The 13,174-nt window shown below is 44.7% G+C and overlaps 2 protein-coding genes across 3 annotated transcripts in view; one reads left to right on the top strand and one right to left on the bottom strand.

The window, feature by feature from the left end:
• LOC134211366 (uncharacterized) overlaps positions 1-13,174 on the top strand; it is a 181,346-nt gene that overhangs the window by 38,314 nt on the left and 129,858 nt on the right. The window lies entirely within an intron of this gene.
• On the bottom strand, positions 10,464-12,244 carry LOC134215615 (arrestin domain-containing protein 17-like). Its single transcript, XM_062694762.1, has 2 exons — positions 11,070-12,244; positions 10,464-10,997 (listed from the first exon to the last, which is right to left on the bottom strand). The coding sequence occupies exons 1-2, from the start codon at positions 12,088-12,090 to the stop codon at positions 10,846-10,848; spliced, it is 1,173 nt and encodes a 390-aa protein (XP_062550746.1). The 5' UTR covers positions 12,091-12,244; the 3' UTR covers positions 10,464-10,845.

The raw sequence follows: 13,174 nt of genomic DNA, 5'->3' as shown, positions 1-13,174 counted from the left end.
CATGTGGGCGCACGCAGTGCGAATCTCAGTATGAGTGGGGTGAAAGTGTGCGGCCGTATCGCACACTATTTTTTGTATACAAATACACGCTCCCACCCACTCATATCGCTCAAATAGACGATTTTTCTTAGAATTTGGACAAAGCTTCTTAGTTTTAGACTAAGCAGGACGGTAGAGCTGGCAAGGGTTTGCAGGAAAATCTTATTCACTCATGCGTTCTGAGAAATAAGGACTGTTCAGTTTATTGAGAGGACACTTTTACATAACGATATTATGCAGATAGATAGGTCAATTTCGATGGAGTTTGCTTTATCGTATATTATAATATACTGTCAATCAACTGTACTTTTTGAAAAGAGATAAAACAGTTTAAAACCAACAAAATGGCGCCAATTGTCAAAGCTTCTCAAATTTCGCGTAAACATAAGCTTCCGAACAGTTTTTTTTATAAGCAAAATTGACAGTTTGTAAGAAAATTGTAAATCGGCATGTCAACAAAATCATCAAGAAGATCGGAAAGAAACACACTGTCAATGATTTGTCGATATCTAGAAACAGTAGAGCCTGTGACAGCCCGAAAACGGGATATAAACGGTTGAAGCTGTTGAAAATCCAACAAATTTAGATTGTTATGAATATCCCAAATTTCTGAGTTAGAATTGTTTCGTTTATAATTGGATTTCATTTCTAGAAGGCCAGACAATATATTCAATGAAAAGAAAACAGATTTAGAAAAAGATTGATGGTTTAAAAGCATCGACAATACAAGGTGTCCTCTTTATAAACTGAACAGTCCTTACTCTTTGAAAAGGAATCTCATTCGCTCCTACATGAAGACATTACTTCTATTTGTTGATCTTATTCACCATCGGCACCATATGCTTCATATCCTACCTTAACAGGGCAAATGCACTCTTCGAAAGAATTGATCATATGTTTCCTTTTCTTAAACCAAGCAGAAGCCTGAATTAAAAGAAGGAATCATATCCTTTCTTGCCTTCTATAGTATACCAGGAAAATGCATCCCTCAAAAAGAGATCATATCTCCCCTTGCCTTAAACAAAGCAAATGCCTGAATTGAAAGAAGAAGTCATATTCTCTCTTGTCATCTGTCAGGCAAATGCATTTCTTGAAAGTAATTGATCAATGATCATGTCAGTTGTCTAAAACTGAACATATATTATTATTATTATTATTATTATTATACCAAACGCCGTTGTGTCAAACGACCTTAATTCCAAATGACATACCACCATGCATTGCTTATGAGTAGTCGTATAAAATTATTACAGAGAACACATAGTCATAACAAAGCTTTTTTAAAAAGCTAAAAAGGACAAAACGCCCCACCTTAACCAAAGACGTTTCATCATTTCGACAAAAAGTTCTGGCAACACTGAAGAGTTAAGCTCACTGCAAACATAGCTCCTCTTTCTCGTTTGTTTTTATGTTTTTACGTCGCCCCATAATTCGTTCGAGTGTGTACGCGCGTTCCGTATTAAGTGTGTCTATCGCAAATAATCGTTTTACGATCGGTGGATTAATAAGTGATCAGTGTATATTGTCATTGTGAAAGTGGATTGTTTACCTTCTTCTCTTACACCCACCCTCACGTTCGTTCATCATCTGAAGCGCCATCTGCCAGCAACTAATCGAAACTGCTTGCTGTGCTTTTTAACCTCGGACGTAGAGAGAGTTGCATACCCGTAGGCGACCAACAAATTTGCAAATCAACCGGTACATTGCGACACTTTGTAACAGTATAGCAATCTTTACAAAATGGATCCGTGTAAAGTTTGCTCAAGAACCATCGATTCAGCGAGAGTAGTCACGTGTAGTGGATCGTGTGGATTTTCTTTTCATTTCACATGCGTGGGGATGACGAAGTCTCACTATTCTGCTTGGACAACAAGAATCGGATTACTCTGGTTTTGTGAAACTTGTCGTCTGAATTATGATCCAGCTGTTTACGACCGTGAGAAAACAATAATGAAGGCCTTGCGTGAGTTACTGATTCGCACTGACTCCATGGATACAAGACTCGGAAACTACGGTGAAAATCTTCGAAATTTGAATAAGACTATCTATGGATCACGACTCAGCTACAAACTCACCAATCCGTCCGATCAAACAAATTTTCTCGATAGCATTAACAAGCTGAATTTTGACGATCCCATCGACGATCCTATCAATCGATCCAGGTCCTGTGATGAGACGTCCTTTTTCGAGGTCCTGGATGAGATAAACAGCTCTATTGCACAAATCCCGGACAAGTTTGTTGTTGGATCTAACAAACGTGTGCAGATCATCTCCGATCTCCCAACCTGTTCAAAAACCTTGACAAAGAAAACCACAGGAATCAACATTTCGACACCATCTGCCCCACCTCACCGACCTACTTCAACGTTTGGTGGCAATGCAACTCGGTCCTCTCCTAGTAGCTCAAACCGCACCAGCAACAGTCCTAAAGATGTACCAGTTCCCAATAACAGCTCTTCAGAATCTCATCGCACATCACTGAAAGTAGCTACTGCATCTATGGCTAATAATGACGTCGAATCGTACTACGTGACCCCTTTCGAACCCAATCAACACGAGGAGGATGTCAAGAAACACGTCATGGAAATCTCAAACGTACACTCGTCCCTTGTAAAAGTCACGAAGTTAGTACCTCGCGGGAAGCAAATTGAAGATCTTTCCTTTGTCTCCTTCAAAATAACCGTTTGCAAAACTGCTTCAAGTGTTGTGGGTGATCCTTGGTACTGGCCAGAAGGTATATCCGTTCGTCCCTTTGAACCAAATACAAAAAAGTGCCTGCGGTAAGGCTTCCGACACTACAAGAAATGTGAAGCTGCTCCACTCTCAACACTCATCACTATTCGCTCCGGGATGCATGCCTGAAAGTCTTCTGGGAGACCCCAATCCTCTCGTCACAGTCGAGCCCTTCCAGCCAGCGACCAGCAGTCATCCCGGTCCTGTGTTCGAGTTCGGAAAGGGGGTCTCCCAAACTGTCCTCGCAGGCAAGTACATAAGCAATAAGTTCAACTCCCTTCCGGTAAAGTCTACTACATCTAACAGCAAATTCCCGAGCTCGTCGCGAACTCTAGCCAACACGTTTATGGATCGTAAGCAACCAGCATCATCAATCATATCATCAACAACCCCGGGATGCACGCCTGTACGTTCTCTGGGAGCCCCTAATCCCCTTGTCACAGTCGAGCCATTCCAGCCAGCGCCCTGCAGACATCCCGGCCCTGTGTATGAGATCGGAGACGGGGTCTCCCAAATCACCCTCGCAGGCAAGTATACCTGCAATAAGAATGTCATGCCCCCACCAATTTCGACTACTTCTAACAGCCCGGCATCCACTGTTTCTTGTTCGAGTTCATCACAGCACGTTGTGAACACACATACCGATTTCACCATCAGCCCATCATCTTCAAACAAGCTTACCTCAACACACTCAACGTCATCGGGATGCACGCCTGCTAGCCTCGTGGAAGCCCCTAATCCTCTCGTCACAGTCGAGCCACTCCTGCCAGCGTCCAGCAGCCATCCCGGTCCTGTGTACGAGTGCGGTGAAGGGGTCTTCCAACCTCCCTTCGCAGGCAAGTACGCATGCAATAAGAATACTTCCCTTCCGGTAACATTGGCTGTTTCCAGCAACTCATCAACTTCGAGGTCGAGCCCCGAACGAAATTCATGCTTCTCGGTATCCTACCAAAACGTGAGAGGCCTGCGCACCAAAATTGCTCAGTTGCGGTTGCTTTTAACCAGCTGTGATTATGATGTTCTGGTTTTCACGGAAACTTGGCTACGGGAGGACATCAACAGTGCTGAAATTTCTTCCGAGTATGTGCTGTTTCGTTGCGATCGAAGCTTATTAACTAGCAAGCACTCGCGCGGTGGTGGCGTGCTGATTGCAGTAAAAACTCACATCCGCTGTGAGGCCATTCATTTGTCAAACAGCGAACAACTTGAGCAAACTGCAGTTTGTGTGAAGTCAAAAACGCGTTCGATTTACATTGTCGCTATTTACCTTCCACCTAACTCGAACGCTGACTTGTATGCCGCTCATGCTAATGCAGTTCATCATGTCGCTAACCTAGCTTCTGATGCAGATATCATTTTGTCTCTGGGTGACTTCAACCTCCCAAACTTGCGTTGGCAATTAGATGACGAAATCAATGGCTACATACCTTCCAATACCGTTTCCGATAACGAACAAAATCTCATCGAATCTATGTTTGCATCTGGCCTACGTCAAATTAACAGTTTCGCGAACGTCAACGGAAAACTCCTCGATCTTGTTTTCGTCAGTCTGCCTGAGCTAATGGACACGTTCGAGCCCGTAACGCCGATGCTACCCGTGGACAGTCATCATCCTCCAATCGGATTACTAATTGATGATAGTGACCTAATATCACCTGAAAACGGCATCGATCACTTCGCCTACGATTTTATATCGTGCGATTACATCCTCTTGAAAGCCGCTTTCGCTGAAACAGATTGGGATGTTCTATTGCGGTTTGGCACTATCGACGAGGCGCTTTCCGCCTTCTACAACAAGCTTAATTTGGTTTGCAATGGCTTGGTGCCTCGAAGAAGACGATCGTTTAACTCTGCATCCAACAAACCTTGGTGGACCTCTGAGCTCCGTAATCTCCGTAACACACTCAGAAAAGCAAGACAGCGATTTTTGTCACGAAGTCCGAGGATGCTCGGCATGTTCTTCGCGAGGTGGAAGAAACTTACAAGTTTGCTTTGCAATCCACCTATGAAAACTATATATCCGTGGTTGAGACTTCTGTAAAACAGAATCCATCACGTTTCTGGGATTTTGTAAAGGAACGGAAATCATCAGCCAGAATTCCTTGTAATGTCAGCTACAACAATATGCAAGCTTGTTCAAATGATGAAGCTGCCAACCTCTTCTCTTTGTTTTTCGAGAGTGTATTCAGCAAGGTTTCTCCAGTTCTTCGTCAAGATTGCTTCGCCCATATTACCTCGCACATCATTAACCTTCCCATCAAACAGTTCTCTGTAGATGAAGTGTTAATAGCCATTGAACAGCTTGACTCTAAGAAAGGGTCAGGTACGGACGGATTTCCTCCTCTGTTCCTGAAAAAGTGCTCCATTGAATTAGCCACTCCGATCACGGTTTTATTCAACCGTTCGCTACATGAAAAGACATTCCCAGCACTTTGGAAAACAGCTTACATCATTCCGATTCATAAATCGGGCAACATCAGAAATGTGGCGAACTATCGGGGTATTTCCATACTATGCTGCTTAAGCAAAGTATTCGAGAAGCTGATGCACAACATCATTTATACCATTGCCGCAAAAATTATCTCGAGCAATCAACACGGATTCATGAGACAGCGCTCGACCACAACTAATCTAATGTGCTACGTGTCCACGCTTTCAAGAGAAATAGAAAAGAGAAAGCAAATCGATTCGGTATACGTTGACTTCGCGAAAGCATTCGATACCGTACCTTACACCCTAGTAATCGAAAACTAAAGCACATAGGCTTCCTGAGCTGGATTACGGAATGGATTTCCTCGTATCTTTCTGATCGTTCCTCGTATGTACTAGTCAACTCAGCAAGTTCCAACTCATTCTGTATTACATCCGAGTACCCCAAGGCAGTGTAATGGGTCCACTGCTATTCAACATTTTGTGAATGACCTGTGCGTTATGCTGTCCTCTTCTAAGCTCTCATTCGCCGATGATTTGAAGTTTTTCGCGTCGTAGAATTCCCTGATGACTGCACCGCCCTGCAGGAAGATATCAACAACATGATGATCTGGTGCAGCGATAATGGCATGCGCGTGAACAACAATAAGTGCAAAGTCATATCGTTCACTCGTTCCAAGAACCCAGTACACCACCAATACATTTTAGGAACGGAAATATTGCAACGAATTACTTCCATCTGCGATCTTGGAGTCATCATCGACAGTAAACTTCAATTCAAGGAGCATGTAGGGATAACGACTGCCAGAGCTCTGTCAACCTTAGGGTTCATTTGCCGTCACGCCTCCGAATTCACTGACATATACGCATTGAAATCGCTTTATTGCACATTGGTACGTAGCGTTCTAGAGTATGCTGCTCCAGTTTGGACTCCGTACCATGTCTCACACATACTTTCCATCGAACGCGTCCAGAAAAAGTTTGTTAGATTTGCACTGCGGCTGTTACCCTGGAATGATCGAAACAATCTTCCTGCGTATTCTGAAAGGTGCCAATTGATCGGCTTAGAACCACTATCTACCAGACGAATAAAATGCAATGCTTATTTATCTTCGACGTCATCGAAGGCAACATCGACTGTTCTGAGATCCTTGGGCAGATACCGTTTTACGTTCCCCCCAGACGATTCCGGAACTCTAACTTACTGGCCGTTCCGTATCACCGTACGCATTATGGTTATAACAATCCACTAGACTCCTGCATTCGCTCATTTAACTCTGCTTCAGATGTTTACGATTTTAATATCTCCAAACATGTTTTTAAAAGTCTGATGAACGGAATTTTTTAGTTGTAAGATAGGTTATATTAGGAGATAAGTACAGTCTGTACGATGTAGTGTCGAAGACGGTGATGAATAAATAGCCCTTCATTAGCCCTTCCGCAAATCGTCCTCCACCTGATCGATCCACCTTGCCCGTTGTGCACCTCGCCTTCTTGTTCCCGTCGGATCGTAGTCGAGAACCATTTTCACAGGATTACTGTCCGACATTCTGGCTACGTGCTCGGTCCACCGCAGTCTTCGATTTTCGCGGTGTGAACGATGGATGGTTCTCCCAACAGCTGATGCAACTCGTGGTTCATTCGCCTCCTCCACGTACCGTCCGCCATCTGCACTACACCATAGATGGTACGCAGCACTTTCCTCTCGAAAACGCCCAGTGCGCGTTGGTCCTCAACGAGCATCGTCCAGGTCTCGTGTCCGTAGAGAACTACCGGTCTAATAAGCGTTTTGTAGATAGTCAGTTTGGTGCGGCAGCGAACTCTATTCGATCGGAGCGTCTTGCGGAGTCCAAAGTTCGTAAGATTTCACACCACGATGCGTCCCCAAATTTCTCTGCTGGTATCGTTATTGGCGGTCACCACTGAGCCCAAGTACACGAATTTTCAACCACCTCGATTTCGTCTCCACCGATATAAACTCGTGGGTGGCTTACATTGACCTCCTTTGAGCCTCTTCCTATCATGTACTTCGTCTTTGACGTGTTGATTACTAGTCCAATCCGTTTAGCTTCGCTTTTCAGTCTGATGAAGGCTTCTTTCATCCTCTCAAAGTTACGTGCCATGATATCAATGTCGTCGGCGAAACCAAATAACTGGACGGACTTCGTGAAAATCGTACCACTCGTGTCAATCCCTGCCCTTCGTATTACTCCTTCCAAAGCGATGTTGAATAGTAGACACGAAAGACCATCACCTTGCCGTAACCCTCTACGCGTTTCGAAGGGACTCGAGAATGCCCCTGAAACTCGAACTACGCACATCACCCGATCCATCGTCGCCTTGATCAACCGTATCAGTTTATCTGGAAATCCGTTTTCGTGCATTAGCTGCCATAGCTGGTCCCGATCGATTGTATCATATGCGGCTTTAAAGTCGATAAATAGATGCTGTGTGGGCATGTTGTATTCGCGGCATTTTTTGCAGTACTTGGCGAATGGCGAACACCTGGTCCGTGGTGGAGCGTTCACCCATAAAACCCGCCTGGTACTGCCCCACGAACTCCCTTGTAATTGGTGCTAGTCGACGGCATAAAATTTGGGAGAGTACCTTGTAGGCGGCGTTCAGCAATATGATTGCGCGGTAGTTGCTACAATCCAGCTTATCGCCCTTTTTGTAGATGGGACACACGACACCTTCCATCCACTCCTGCGGCAAGACTTCCTTCTCCCAAATCTTGGTAATGACCCAGTGAAGCGCTCTAGCCAGTGCCTCACCACCGTGTTTAAATAGCTCTCCGGGTAGTTGATCAACCCCAGGGGCTTTGTTGTTCTTCGGCCCGCCAATCTCCTCCTGGATTTCCTGGAGATCCGGAGCGGTGAACGTGAACGGTTCAACTTCTCATAGAACTTTCGTACGTTATTAGCGCGGTACAGTTCCTCCGCCTCTTCACGGTCTCGATATTTCTGTTGGCGCTTTTCCTCAGAAAAATCGAGTTTTGTCTGTTCCGCGCCCGTTTGTATCGTTCCTCGTTGGCCCTCGTGCGGTGTTGCAGCAATCTCGCCCATGCTGCTCCCAACCGGCGGTTGTTAGATTTTCCAACAATTATGTATAAGAATCTACCAAAACCTGTATAAGAACAGGGCATATGCGAAATTGTTTGATTCTTATACAAAAAAGGTTAGAAAAGTTTACAAAATTGTTAGATTCTTATACAATATTTGTATAAGAATCTATCAATTTCGCATATGCCCAGTTCTTATACAGGTTTTGGTAGATTCTTATACATAATTGTTGGAAAATCTAACAACCGCCGGTTGGGTGTGCATTCTTCTCCTCAACTAACAACTCACATTCGCCGTCATACCAGTCGTTTCTCTGATCCGGAGCCACCGTGCCTAGTGCAGCGGTTGCGGTTCTCCCAATGGCGGATCGAATATCTCTCCAGCCATCTTCAAGAGATGCTGTGCCTAGCTGCTCTTCCGTAGGGAGTGCCACTTCCAGTTGCTGCGCGTAGTCTTGGGCTAGTCTACCGTCTTGTAGCCGCCCAATGTTTAGCCGCGGCGGACGACTCCGACGCATGGTGTGCACCGTCGAGAGTTTTGAGCGCAGACATACTGAAACGGGGTAGGACGGATTCAATATTCGCACTGCGGTAAGTGCGTAAATTCGTGATGTCGGAGAAGAATTTACCGTCGATTAGAACGTGGTCGATTTGGTTTTCCGTTACTTGATTAGGTGATTTCCATGTGGCATAGTGGATATTCTTGCGGGGGAAGAAAGTGCTTCGGACTACCATTCCGCGGGAGGCTGCAAAGTTTATGCATCGTTGGCCGTTGTCGTTCGATACGGTGTGCAGACTATCCGGTCCGATGACCGGTCTATACATTTTCTGCTTTCCTACCTGAGCGTTCATGTCACCGATGACGATTTTGACGTCCCGCAGTGAGCATTCATCGTATGTCTGCTCCTGCTGTGCGTAGAACGCTTCTTTCTCGTCGTCGGGTCTCCCTTCGTGTGGGCAGTGCACGTTGATGATGCTATAGTTGAAGAAACAGCCTTTCATCCTCAGCTTGCACATCCTTGCGCTGATTGGATGCCACCCAATCCGTTGGTGCATCTTTCCCAGCACTATGAAGCCGGTTCCCAGCTCGCCACAGCTTTGGTAGAAGGTAGCCGCTCGATGTCCGCTTTTCTACACTTTCTGTCCTGTCCAGCAGATTTCCTGCAGCGCTACGACGTCGAAGTTGCGGGGATGTAATTCATCGTAGATTATCCTGTCGCAACCTGCGAAACCTAACGACTTGCAGTTCCATGTTCCAAGCTTCCAATCTTGATCCTTTATTCGTCGCTTAAGTCGTTGCCGATTGTATCGAGTCGTATTATCTTCTATGTCGTTCGTAATGGTTGTTTTTAAAGGCGGCTTATTGGGCCTGCGCAAACCTGCTGTCTCGTCGGAGGGCCGTCGTGTCAGGGCTATTTAGCGTCCCACCTAACACCAGAACTTGGGCTTGTGCGCTTTGAGCGGCACACGGTCGTTTTGGCGGAGCCTACTTGCGGATACATGCAGCTTTTTATAGCTGTTTAACAGAGGCCACTGTCAAACCCCATCCTAGGCAGGCACCACAACTCGCAGATGGCCTGGGGAGGGATCGTCAAGCCCTTGGACATAGACCCTGCTGCCCCAATAAATCTCCATACAAACTTCAAATCAAATGCGCCAGCTTATGCAACAAGTGATCGAGCTGAAATTTTGAGAGATAGATTTTCTCACCCAAAGACACAATCCTGGGGGAATTCAACAACATTTTTTTCTCCTCATACTAAGCTGGGCCAGTTTACTGTGCACTGAGCCACTGTGCATTGGTAGGGTTCTCTCCGATATATTTCAACTGTATTTTGTGTATGATACTTGTTCAGAGGAGTCCAAGCTGAAACATCCTCTCGACCATGCCTTTGTTGATTATGCTTTATACGAATTAAGTTTTTAGTGTTTTTTTAACAACACGTTATATGCCATGCATTCTATGATACATTACCCTTTTTTAATTTGAGTATAAATGCTGGCTCGAATATTTCTTCCCTACTGAATTAACCACTTCTTATGTATGAGACAATAAGTCAAAATCTGTTAAAATTGATAACCAGTAGTTAAGAGGAAACTTGATTTTGCGTTAAGATTCTTTCATGGCATAAAACAAACTCAATCTGTTCCATTGAGTGAAACAAGTTTATTCCTTCCAATGGGTCTCTTTTTATTTAAAAAAAAATAGATGCATTGTCTAGAAACTTCGCAGTAAATAACTATAAAAGTACTTAATGAACATAAAGCTGCGACGCGAGGCGAAACTGTAGGGTGAGATGACCGTAAAATCGTAATCATATTTATATATTAGCTTACCGATAAGTCTTTTACTTCTGAAGGGGTGTAGCACTTTTCTATCGACCTGCCTTAATCTGTCTTTCAATTTCGAAATTACATGCTCTGGTGACAATATTTCATTGCCAAACAGTTTGCCGATAAGAGTCTACACACCCCGCCTGTAGTACAATATACATTATTGCTGTTTTACTCAAGTCCAGTCAAGTGACAGCACACTGCGTCACCGTTCCATTAGGCAGGGCTTCATCGTTTTCTAAACACTATCAACTGGTTCGAGTACGAGCCGCATCGTTGCCATCGAACCTATAGACCGGATAGCGCGGGGTGAAAGGTTTCGCTCCCAGCGTTTGGTGTTCGTCGTCCTCTTGGATATTAACCGCCGCCCGGGTTGTCGATTCCTCAAAGCTATGGGGCACTGAGCAAAAAAAAGTGGAAATTTATCATCCTGGTAGAAAATGGGTCATAACGATCACGATGATATTCTTACTTTTCAACGATTGAATGCTGCTGGATAGGAACTGGGTTGAAAGGTTGTTACTTGACCCGGAACCGGACACCCGCCCATCGACCACAGAGGATTGTGTTTGAGATTTGTCAAGATTGACCAGCGGGACCGTACCGATCACGATTGGAATCTTCACCCGAGGGCTTCCATAAAGTCCCGGTATTTTTGCAACGACTTCTATTAAGTATTCGATTTGAATTATGCTGGTCGAGCGAGATGGAGGCTCCGGAGGAATCAAGAGTCGCCGCTCGTATCCAGCCGATTTGTTGCGATCTACGCCACTGCATTGAAACTTGACTAGAGTAGAAAGCACACTTTTGCTTCTCCCGCTCGATGATTGGCTGAAATATTTGACCTGTCGGCGAAGTTTTATCTTAACCTCACTTATGTCCTTCTTACTTTTGTTCATAATATCGACCACAACCGAGATCAGTTGTCCCGGAACATAGCCGGTCATTGGAATGCAAACCGTCATAATCATAGGGGCCGATCTGCATGGTCCACAGCTAAACTGCTTCAGGTTCTCCTGCACGGTGGCAACGTTCAAAGGTGGCGAAATCTTATTCAAATCCAACTGGTTTACCACCGTAAATGCTATCTTGTATGTTAGATCGTACTTCCATGGCCGTTCGAACACAATCCGCACAGTATACCGTATGTAACCGAAATCGCCTTCAAACGACGTGGGACAATCCTTTGGTAACTTGTATGAGAACTTGTACTTATGTGTTCCCTCCACCAGTTCCACTTCCTCTTTACCCTCCCCTTCCACAAACTTCTCCAGGTGGCTAACGTACTCTTCTCGAGCAGTGTAATGCACACTGGTCCCCGTACCGACGCTCTCCGACCACCGTACGCTGCTTTGGCCGGTAATTTTCAAAAAGACACTCTTCACTTTCTTCGCCTTCGGCAGTGTGATCTCCACCTGACCGGTGAGGGTCTGACCCGCAAAGAACACCCCATGAGAGTTGTCGAACGAAATGTCACAAATTGGTGGAGCCATCGCTGCGTGGACCAACCCAACACACACCGGAGACGCCGGCGACCCACTTTTCACGGATGTCGCTTATTGACTGACTAACCATAAAATGGAAAAGCAGAACGCGAAAAAAACGGCTTGCCCCGCACCTGATAACAGACTTGCGATCGCTATCAATTAAACATCTACACTCAACAGCACACGGACCGCACCAAAATCACTGTCTCATAATTCTGTGTTTGCCATTGCATTTCCGATACAAAGTGCGCGACGAACCAGGAACCAATTAGCAAAATGCAGGGTGGGAGGTGGTCCTAAGCAGAGGGAAACTCGGATTAGCGGGTGTTCCTCGTTTGGCAGTGGAATTCGATAAGATAATAATGTTATCGCCGGTCGGTGGTGCTGCCTGCACGACTCGTTTCAGCTTGGGAGATGGTATACTTCTTTTTCTATTTGGAGCTTCACTCCTTCTGGAGCTTATTTTGCTTTCATCTAATATACTTAGGGCTGGTGGAATACTTACACAGCGGATTGTCGTCTAAGCACTCATTTTATGCTATACGTGTACTTAAATTGATGATTTTGCTTTTATATCTTCCTGCCAACAATAGAACTGATACTGCCGAAATTGTCAGTCAGATTTGAATAAAATTATAAAAAAAAATCTTCCAACGATCGGATTCGAATCCGTTATTCTCTAGATTAGTAGTTTAATTCCACGATAGTTGACGTGCAGATCCCCAGAAATCTGTCCCTAAAAGTGATTCATAAGTAACGCCCTGAAAAGACAACCAAACGGATAAGCTATCCACCGCGTACATTTCATTCAATGATGGATCTAAATGCTGATTTATGATCTGATAACTCAAAAAATGTACCCATAGTACCTGACATTTTTTTATTGTTTCCTTCTACGGTGACACTGACTCATTGCCGGATAAAATCCACAGTGTGTTTTCATATCATTCAATGAATTTGATTAGCCCCGCGTGTATGGGTACGATTAGAAAGCACGCAGAAAATGTAAGAATGTCAATCCATAATATCCAAATAACTTTTATCATTTATCATGTACAGGTGGGAAAGTGTGTGAAATGTATGATTATCA

Source organism: Armigeres subalbatus, chromosome 2 (assembly GCF_024139115.2).
Source record: "Armigeres subalbatus isolate Guangzhou_Male chromosome 2, GZ_Asu_2, whole genome shotgun sequence".
NCBI lineage: Eukaryota > Metazoa > Arthropoda > Insecta > Diptera > Culicidae > Armigeres > Armigeres subalbatus.
Note: the sequence above shows the minus strand (reverse complement) of the source record. Positions and strands in the feature narration are given on the sequence as shown.

Coding starts and splice junctions, on each gene's coding strand:
- LOC134215615 (XM_062694762.1), bottom strand. CDS start 12,090: ATGGCTCCACCAATTTGTGACATTTCGTTCGACAACTCTCATGGGGTG. Junction 10,998..11,069: donor CAGCATTCAATCGTTGAAAA/GTAAGAATATCA, acceptor TTTTTTGCTCAG/TGCCCCATAGCTTTGAGGAA.